Raw genomic sequence first — 10,677 nt, 5'->3', positions numbered from 1 at the left:
GCCAATTACATTTGAGGTCATAAGTTTATATATAGTACGTATTGCAAAATCTGCAAAATGTGAATGAGTTTTTTTTTTTTTAAGAAAAAAGAGGGTGTTAAATTGTTATTATTTTGGGTAACATGTAAATATCTTATGTAGGTGCAGTACTACAGTACTAAAATAAGATCTTTAAACAAAATAATATCAATTTACACCAATCATCCCGTTCAAAAGTTTACATCCCCCTGGTTCTTAATGTATTGTGTTGCCTCCTTGTGTATGAGTCCCTCGCTTGTCCTCAGTGTGAAACGATTTATCTCAACATCATACACTGTTGGAAAGAGGTCAAATATGCAGAATATGCTGGAAAAGCAACTTAATGTGCAGGACCTGGAGGATTTTTTTCTGAAGAACAGCGGGCAGTTTAACTTCTCAGGACAAACAAGGGACTCATGAACAACTATAACAAAACAATATGCAATGAAATAGCTTATTCAGGAGAGTACTAAATAATATTTAGCAGATTCTGAAAGTTGTATGTAAACTTATGACCTCAACTGTATATTACTAACAGAACATGAAATCATGACAGCATCAAGGATAAAACCGAATATGAATACATTACTCGGATTGAACAGATAACATGTTCTAAATGAATGCAAATGCAGATACAAATAGGAAGTGCACTGTTTGTTTGTTTTTTTAGAAACCTTGCTAGAAAGCTTCACACTGACTACGTTTACATGGACAACAGTAATTTAAATATTGACCTTATTCTGAGTAAGAGAATATTGTGATTAAGTTGTTTACATGTCTGTAATACATGTCGATTACACGACTAAAACAGGAGTACTCCACATGTCTAAATTGGATTTGTGTTTACTTCGAGTATGACCTTAATTGGATTAAGGTAATTAAAAATTGCTGTTTACATGGTAGTTTCTTAATCAGAGTATTGTCTTAATCTGATTAATATTGTATTATTGTTGTCCATGTAAACATACTGACTGAGTCTAGGTGTGTGCATCAGTACTGGAATCCCACGGGATGAAATAAAAAAGTCACTTGAAAGACACCAAGTATGAAGCTCACGGGCAGGGTGGCCAGGTTTCATAGAAATTCCCATCCTAAATACACCTCAAAGATTGCACAAAATGATTTGAATCTAGCCTAAAAAGTTCAAGGGAGTTTCCAGTCTTTGCATAGCAAACAGTGATGCACACGCATTTCTGGTTTATTTATAGAGCCGCTTCTCTATATAGCCACACAGACCATGTACTGTGCATAGGACAGCATATCTCTGCTGGGGTCTTTTGTTTTTTGTTGGTTTTTTTTAGTTGTTGTTGTTCTTAAATGAATATTCTCCATCTTTTATATATATATATATAAACTCTTCCTGGAAAATCATATTATAAGTGCACTGCATAAATTGGATAAAGGCATGTTTAAAGGACTAGCAACAGCACTACTTCACAGCTTCATTGTAGATTCTGATAGCATGCTCAGTAAAAACATTTTCATCTTACTGGAATGCAACAAACCCAAATGTAAAGTATATTTGTTCAAATATTATTATGTTTTAGTATTTCTAGGACATAGTGATAGGGTCCACATAAAAAAAAGCTTCTGGTTTAAATTCCAGAATAGATTAATATACAAATATTTGGAACACTGAGCAAATATAGATAATTAGTGACATTGCAGAAATGTTCTACTGTGTCATGTTTCCTTTTGGGAGGTGTAGTTACTTATGAGCATGCAACTGAATCCTCCTCTACTGCTCCATTTGTCTTAACAACTATTATGAAACACTACTTAAATACACTTTACTTAATTAATAATCTAATATTTCAGCCAAATGAATGATTTTTAATACCCTCAAACTAAAGTGGTAATCAAATTTGCATTTATAACACTGTTATGTTGTGTATATTTTATATCTGTCTTGAGTGTTATGAATGTTAACTTGAACAATAATCATAAAGCTTCTAAACATACAAGTTTAAGTATTACATTAGCCTTCGACAGATGCAGCTGTTTATGTTGGAAGAAATGTGCTGGGTTGTGGGAAATCTTGACAATTCTTTCCTTACTGTAATCCTAACACAGTTCATTTGCATTGTTTATTTGAAATTTGTATTTAGTGTAAGGTGCATGAAACAAAAGAAGGGGAAAAATTCTGGAAGTTAAATAAATTAGTCTGTTGGTTATAACTGTGCAAAAGGCAGAACCATTTATGCTGTCAACACTGGATGAGATAAAAAGCATATTACAGAGCCAGGGCCAAAGGTCATTCGTTGGACAACAGATACGCTAATCCAGCATGTAAAGAACAAAAGAATACAGTAGCGCTGCATTGTTTTGCCTGTGGCTCCAATTCTAAAGTGTTCTGGAGGCCGAATCAAATGGAAAGCCCTTCAGCTGTATTTGGATCTCTGTGCTATGTTGCTTGGTTAGCAGTTTATACAATAGGTGACACATGTTCATTGGGTTTAATGTGAGGTATAAATGCAAGGGGTTAAACCCAGTACAGTGTCAGCTCACCAGTCGTAAACGACTTTGACAATCGAAGTATCAGTGTGAACCAACATTGAAATCATGGGCAGGGTAAGGAACAGATATGATCCATCATCTTTGCTAAACTTTTAATGCACTATACTATATGCTTATAATTTGGTCTTTTTTGCCCAAACAGGTCATCTTCTACGAGGACAAGAACTTCATGGGCCGCTCCTATGAGTGCAGCAGTGACTGTTCCGACATGTCCTCATACCTGAGCCGCTGCCACTCATGCAGGGTGGAGAGTGGCTGCTGGATGGTCTATGATCGCCCCAACTTCATGGGAAATCAATATTTCATCAGGAGGGGCGAGTACCCTGACTACATGAGCATGTGGGGCTGGGGCAACAACTGCATCAGGTCCTGCCGCATGATCCCCATGGTATGCTGATCATGTCATAGTATGCTAATGAACTATAATACTGCCTCAGCTAGCTATGCATAAATTTTATCTTATGTTCATTTTCAAATGGCTTGTATCTTCCTCAAAACAGCACAGGGGCTCCTACAGAATGAGGATCTATGAGAGGGAGAACTTCATGGGTCAGATGATGGATGTGACTGACGACTGCGACTCCATCATGGATCGTTACCACTGGTCCAGCGGTTGCCACTCGTGCCACGTGATGGACGGCCACTGGCTCATGTACGAGCATCCCCACTACAGAGGCAAGATGTGGTACTTCAGGCCCGGAGAGTACCGCAGCTTCAGGGACTACGGCAACATGAACTTCATGAGCATGAGACGCATCATGGATTCTTGGTATTGAAAACCTCTAACATGAAAAGCAAACAATAATTTGAATAAATCCTCCAAGAAAGCAGAACAATATTCGCAGTCTGTTGTTTTTCTTGAACCTGTAAGCTAAAATAGGCAGCATTATAAATGATGAATTTTCTAGACTTCATCTTACACAGATTTATGGTTTATATATAGTTTGAAAATGACTAGACGTAATTACAGTGGTGCTTGAAAGTAGAATTTTCTATATTTCTATATAAATATGAGCTAAAACAACATCAGTCCTAAAAGTAGATAAAGAGAACCCAATTAAACAAATTAGACAAAAAATATTATACACAGTCATTTATTTATTAAGGAAAATGATCCAATATTACATATCTGTGGGTGGCAAAAGTATGTGAATCTTAGTGTCTGGTGTGACCTTCTTGTGCAGCAATAACTGCATATAAATGTTTCCGGTAACTGTTGATCAGTCCTGCATGTCGGCTTGGAGGAATTTTAGCCCATTCCTCATTACAGAACAATTCTTGGGTGTTGGTGGGTTTCCTCACATGAACTGCTTGCTTCAGATCCTTCCACAACATTTCTATTGGATTAAGGTCAGGACTTTGACTTGGCCATTCCAAAACATTAACTTTAACATTCTTCTTTAACCATTCTTTGGTAGAATGACTTATGTGCTAAGGGTCATTGTCTTGCTGCATGAGCCACTTTCTCTTGAGATTCAGTTCATGAGCAGATCTCCTGATATTTTCCTTCAGAATTCAATGGTATACTTCAGAATTCATTGTTCCATCAATGATGGCCTAGATGCAGAAAAGCAGGCCCAAACCATGATACTACCACCACCATGTTTCACAGATGGGATAAGGTTCTTATGCTGGAATGCAGTGTTTTCCTTTCTCCAAATGTAACACATCTCATTTAAACCACTAAGTTCTATTGGGTGAAAACCCTTGGGTGACTGCAAAAGACCTGCAGCAAGACTTGGTGGCAACAGGTACTGAGGTTTAAATGAGCACAGTAAGGCACATACTAAAAGCAGAAGGTTATCATGCCAGAACTCCTACACATACACCACCACTGACCCAAAAGCACAAGAAAAGTCAGTTCAAAATCATGTAAATAAGCCATATAAGTTTTGGGATTCTGTCATGTGGAGCGATGAAACTTTTCAGCACGATGGATCAGCGGATTCATTGAAGTATTAGGAAATCCTAGAAGAAAACATCAGGAAGCTGAAGCTTGGGCATCATTTGACTTTCCAACAGGACAATGATCTGAAGCATACCTCAAATTCCACCAAGGATTGGTTGTAGAAGAAGTCCTAGAAGATTCTACAGGACTATCACATTCACCTGACTTGAACCCCATAGAAAATCTCTGGTGGGATTTGAAGAAGTCGGTTGCAGCATGCAAACCCAAGAATATTATTGAACTGAAGGTCATTGCTCATGAGGAATGGTCTAAGATTCCTCAGGAACGCTGCCAGAAGCTATGCATCTCATTTACAGCAGGTCATAACAGCAAAAGGGTGCTCTACTAAGTACTAAAGATGCTTGTCATGAAGGGGTTGACTAATTTTGAAACTGGAGAAATCATTATAAGTTGCATTTTCAGATGAATTTGGGGAAATTTGGATTTGAATCATTTTGATTGCAATTGTATATTGGTTTGAATCGTTGCACTGATTGAGAGCACCTTAACTTTACCAAGCATCATGACCCCAAATCAACCCAGAAATAGTAGCAGGACATAATATCTGTTACACAATGGCCATCTCATGGATCATCTAGTTTGTTTGGTACAGACCAATCAAGCTTTCCATTAATTTGGTTCATTTTTGTCAAATCTTGTATTGAGGATCTTCATCTTTGTCCAGAGGAACAGTGTGCTTCTGGTGAGAACACAGTTTTACAATGGTCTGCACCAAAATTGTTTGAAAAGGATCACTATGGTAAGGTTAGTTACATTTGGCATTTTCTGACTCTTTCTACATTTACATGAAACAAATTTGTTTGACATACATTGAGACCTTGGGCAGCTTGGGCGTCTGTGGCACAGGTGGTAGAGCAGGTTGTCCACTAATTGTAGGGTTGGCAGTTTGATTCCCGGCCCGCGTGACTCCACATCCCGAAGTGTCCTTGGGCAAGACACTGAACCCCAAGTTGCTCCCGATGGCAAGTTAGCACCTTGTATGGCAGCTCTGCTACTGTTGGTGTGTGTTTAAATGGGTGAATGAGACACAGTGTAAAGCGCTTTGGATAAAAGCGCTATATAAGTGCACCATTTACCATTTACATTGCAACCCCGAGATGTGACCCAATCTACATCTACTGCCTGATATGCACCATTTACAGCACTGTGAGCAGGGTAAATTACATACATGAATTCAGCACATGATTCTTTGTGTTAATACCATAACATAAAAAACACCTTTCCTAGTAGGATTCTAGTAGGTTTAAACTAACACATACCATAGATTGATGCATTTGTTTTCCTTGTTTTCCTTTAAATGGGTTCAATCCATTTGAAAGAAATTGTTGTCATCTCAATGTACTATAGAAATTGATCTAAAATAACTCAATAAGCATGAGTAGGAAACCCAGAAATTGCTGAACTTAGGTTATGTGTATTGGAATATTATTAATGAGTCTTTAAGTTTATAAGTTATATTTTTATAATATTGTATAAAAATCCACTTGCGTAACCTGCAGAGGAAAACCCACCCTTACCTGTAACCAATAACGGATAATATCCATGAAAGCACAAACTGCCAAATTCCCGTCCAATCATAGAACACAACAATTTGACGCTCTTTAAAATGGTTGCAGCATCCAACAAACTGAACCAAATGAAAATACAATGTCACCAAAAATCAAACACTTGTATAGACTTTAGCAAAGGAACTAGACATGAAAATAGTCTCTGGATTTTATCCCTGTTGAAAACCTGTGATTGGAATTGACAAAAGCAATCCACATCCACAAACCTAATAATATGATGACACTTTAAATGTTCTGCATGGAGGCTCAGTACTGTTCTTCTCAATATTCTTATATCAATATTCCATTACATTGAATTGTTTATATTATAGATTAGATTATAGTGAAATAATTTATGGGCAGGATCTCAGTGTAATTTTACAGCAGCTGCTATAGATCTTTCCAGATATCAAAGAGTAAATCAGGAATCCACCAAACCATCCTGGATGATTCATGTCATTGGAAAATTCCAATGAATGTACTAATGACGGTACATTAACCATATACCTTATACAGTATATTACCATTTCAATGCTTCAATGCATTTGATATTTATTACATTTAAGGATATACTTGTTTTGCTAGCTTGATCGCAAAGTAATCTGAATGGCAGCTCTGACCGTGCTATGACCTGGGCATGTGATATATGTACTCCCAGAGTAAAGCTGCTCTAGGATGAGGTTTTGGTTTTGTGTCTACAAGTGTGTGTTCAAGTACAGTATGAGGCAATTCTGAGAACCTTCATACTTATGAGCTGAGGTCTACATTTCAGAAGTATGTTGTTGAACAGTAATTGGACCCCCTTGCAGGACATCGTGGTTATCCCTTGACGTTATCAGGGGATTATAGTTGGACAGAATGTGTACTCTGTTTTTGATTAGCCTCCTGGTATCCATATTTCTTCAGCCTGCCAGTCACTGGCGCTGTGGTAGAATTGATGGCTATAGGGAGGGGAGTGAAACTTGGCCTTGTAGCTCCCGTTACCGTTTGAAGGTCCCCTTGTGCCTCTTTCTCTCTCACTTTCTCTTCACCCCTCCTCTTGTGCTCAGTCTTTTCCTCTCATGGGTTTCTCTCAGCTCCCCATGGGCCTGAACATTCCTTCTCTTTCCCAAGCTGTCTCTGACTTTCTGTGCTTTCATCTCACTACACAAATAACTCCTGGGTGTGTGTACATGTGAGCATCACATAAGCAAATTATAGAAGTATTCAAAGAAACAATGCTTTGTCCAAACTAATACAGGCAATTTTTCTTAAAAGGCATTTACTTTAATATTTACTTTTTTTTTACAATTACATTTACATTTATAGAATTTACAATTATTATTATTTAGTGCACCAGGCTCAGCAAAGTAGTTAGGATCCACGTGCAGAGTTTTATTAAATCACAATACAAAATTGTAATTGTAGAGGTCATACACAGGAATGGCATCAGACAACAAACCATCAAAGACAATCCAAAAGAGTAGTCAAAAGGGTTGTAGCAAAAAGGTCAAGGCACGGATAAGTCAAACTGGGTTAGTTTACACATTGTTTGAGTAAGTCAAAACTTCGCAGTTTACCAAAGCATGACATGCTTAAGATGGCAAATGAACCAGGAAGTAGAAATAAAACAGGAAATTAGCAAATGATTAGAACTCAGGAGATGGTGACCTCTGCTGGCGGGGAGGAGCACTGTCCTGTACCGTTGTGAACTTTTTTGTTTTAACCTTTCACCCACATTAAGCAAATCTTTTTGAAACTCTTTTTACGAGTCCGGACAATGCCATAGCTATACGTGGCCAGGAATCAAGAGATCAAAATTGGCTGTTTTCTTTAGGTGAGACGGATGGCATTACTATCTGTTCTATCAATCACAGCAACACAAGCCTAGTTGTTTCATCAGGATAAGAAAAACCTCTTTGTCATCAGAGGGACGGTCAATACCAGCTAACTAACTAACCTTTGCTAATGTTAGTAGTGCTTCCTGCTCAAATAAATAATATAGCTAGCTAACAAAGCTACAAGGCAGCAAGACATGGAGGATCCGCTGCACTGCTGCTTGTTCTGTATTGTATGTAGAAGTGTATTAGGCACTTGATTTTCATTATAAATGAATCTTCATAATGAAGCACAGATACAGTCAGTCCCTATTCTTTCTTCAATATAGTAGGAATTATATAGAGTGAAGTCATGTTAAAAAGCACAAATAGCTGATCTGAAACTCACTTTATTTAAGATGCTAAGACGCCAAAACTGACTGCGGTCATATTATTTTGTGCACACAAATGTTGTTCCTTTCAGGTTTAGGAAATCACATAGAAGTTAAATTAATCTATTTGCTCTGACACTGTGTTTTGCACATTTGATAGGAACACCCCAAACTTTTGCTCATTTGCAAAATTCCTGCATAGACCCTGTTAGTATATTCAGCTTAGATGTTTTTTGTGGGTGTTACAAAATACTCTGCCTTTAATAAATGCACTGCAACTGTACTAATAATTCACTTGAGTAAAAATAGTGATCAAGAAAATGACTCAAGTGTAAATCAGTCCATACAGGATTTCGCAGATTTTTTTTTGTCATTGTCGTGGCCAACAAAGCTCAACTTTGCTCCAGCTTTTTTCAAAATCTGCGATGCAATTTCCAGAGTTTTTTGTGGTTTTTGCGGAAAACTACTTAAGTTTGGAGAAATCGCAATTGCACGAAATTGTTTTCACGGTCTTTCGCAGTGATGTTTGTTGGTAAATTAAACATTTTAGTGGTACACACGTGCGTCACACGGCACGTCTTGGCCCACATCTGCAGAAAATCTGTGGTAATTTTGAAAAATTGTAAGCTCCTCCGAATATTGAGAATTTTCCTTGATTTTCCTTCATTTCTGCAATCAGAAAATGTCTATCATGTAAAAGATGTTTTGTAAATAAAGCTACAATTAGCTAAAAAAAAAATATGAAAAAAAAGTGTTAATTTCCCCTATGTATGGAGACTTTTGGGACACCCTGTACAATTGACACAACTAACCTGAAAATGTTCTATATTTGGGGAATGCATTTTTTAACAATTATGTTAAAGGGGACATGACATGAGAAATCAAATTTTCCTTGATCTTTTGACCATTAAAACAGGGGTGCACAGTGGCTTAGTGGTTAGCATGTTCGCCTTACACTTCCAGGGTCAGGGGTTTGATTCCCACCGTGGCCCTGTGTGTGCGGCGTTTGCATGTTCTCCCCGTGCTGCAGGGGTTTCCTCCGGGTACTCCGGTTTCCTCCCCCAGTCCAAAGACATGCATGGTAGGCTGATTGGCATGTCCAAAGTGTCTGTAGAGTATGAATGGGTGTGTGAATGTGTATGTGATTGTGCCCTGCGATGGATTGGCACCCCATCCAGGGTGTACCCCGCCTTGTGCCCCATGCTCCCTGGGATAGGCTCCAGGTTTCCCCGTGACCCTGAAGGAAGGATAAGTGGTATAGAAGATGGATGGATGGATGTACCATTAAAACATCCTGCAAGTTTCATAGCTTTATACTTCCTCCTCAGTACAAAAAGAGCATTTATTTAACCAAGCTCCAAAAATGGCTTGTTTGGATGTGACGGGATTTGTGATGTCACACGGCCAAATACATTTGCATATGACTGCCCCTACAGCAAGACATCCACACCTACTTTCACTTCATCACACCGTTGGCCCCGCCCACTGGATCTGGCTGAAAACAGTTCTGCACGTGTTATGGCAGGAGGCATTGATAATTAGTTAATTGGTAAAGATGTTGGCCAATTATAGCAGTGGGTCAGAGACAGGGTGGAAAAGGGTCATAAATTACTTCATTTTGTTTGTTTTCTGTGCAAAAAAACTTTACTAGTGTTGGAATTACACTTCAGAGAAGATGATACAAAAATAAAACATGTCATGACCCCTTTAAATAACCAAGTGAGCTACACTGAAATGAACACCACCTTGATTATCAAAAGTAAGAAATTATCAAAAAAATTTTTGGAAGGTTTACCATTAGCTGGCTAACTAATAGCCAAATGCTATTGGGGTTTCAGTAGCTCCCTATGTTTAGTTAGATAGCTAGCTCCTGTTGTTTTATACAAGTTTCCATCTATACAGTGGCTGGCTTCAGGTCTCGAAGGAAACATGTGTTAGCCTTCACCCTCCCTGTTTGAAAGCTGCCATGTGATAGGGAAGAGTTAGTACATTCAAGATACATGCAAAACTGCAATGGATATGCACAGGTTCATGTGACATCGGTATTTTTCAAAAACATGCGTTTTCAGTGACCAAAATGCCATTTTTGTGTTGATGAGGCCTAAGTGGTGTTTTCAAACATATCGTCTTACAGGCAAAAAAGAAAGACATGACGGGACAACAATAGAATATTAAAATGTATGATCTTTCACACACCTGCATGAGGATGAGATAGCAATAAGCACAGCTGTTTCTCTCTTACTGATAGGCACGCAATCTGTACTGTCTCAAGAACAGAGAGACGGTGTGGGAGAATGGGATAGGTGGAGGAGAAAGCTGTGAGTCATGCCCAAATGTGAGAGAGAGAGTGTGTGTGTGTGTGTGTGTGTGTGTGTGAGAGAGAGAGAGAGAGAGAGAGAGAGAGAGAGAGAGAGAGAGAGATTGTGAAATACTAAAAA

General features: G+C 38.3%; 1 protein-coding gene across 1 annotated transcript; it reads left to right on the top strand.

The window, feature by feature from the left end:
* The first annotated feature begins 2,466 nt into the window (after positions 1–2,466).
* Positions 2,467–3,329, top strand: LOC128624095 (gamma-crystallin M2-like). The gene is made up of 2 exons (XM_053651416.1): positions 2,467–2,923; positions 3,036–3,329. The coding sequence occupies exons 1-2, from the start codon at positions 2,645–2,647 to the stop codon at positions 3,309–3,311; spliced, it is 555 nt and encodes a 184-aa protein (XP_053507391.1). The 5' UTR covers positions 2,467–2,644; the 3' UTR covers positions 3,312–3,329.
* The last annotated feature ends 7,348 nt before the right edge of the window (positions 3,330–10,677 follow it).

The sequence above is a fragment of the Ictalurus furcatus genome, chromosome 20 (assembly GCF_023375685.1).
Source record: "Ictalurus furcatus strain D&B chromosome 20, Billie_1.0, whole genome shotgun sequence".
Classification (NCBI taxonomy): Eukaryota; Metazoa; Chordata; class Actinopteri; order Siluriformes; family Ictaluridae; genus Ictalurus; species Ictalurus furcatus.
Note: the sequence above shows the minus strand (reverse complement) of the source record. Positions and strands in the feature narration are given on the sequence as shown.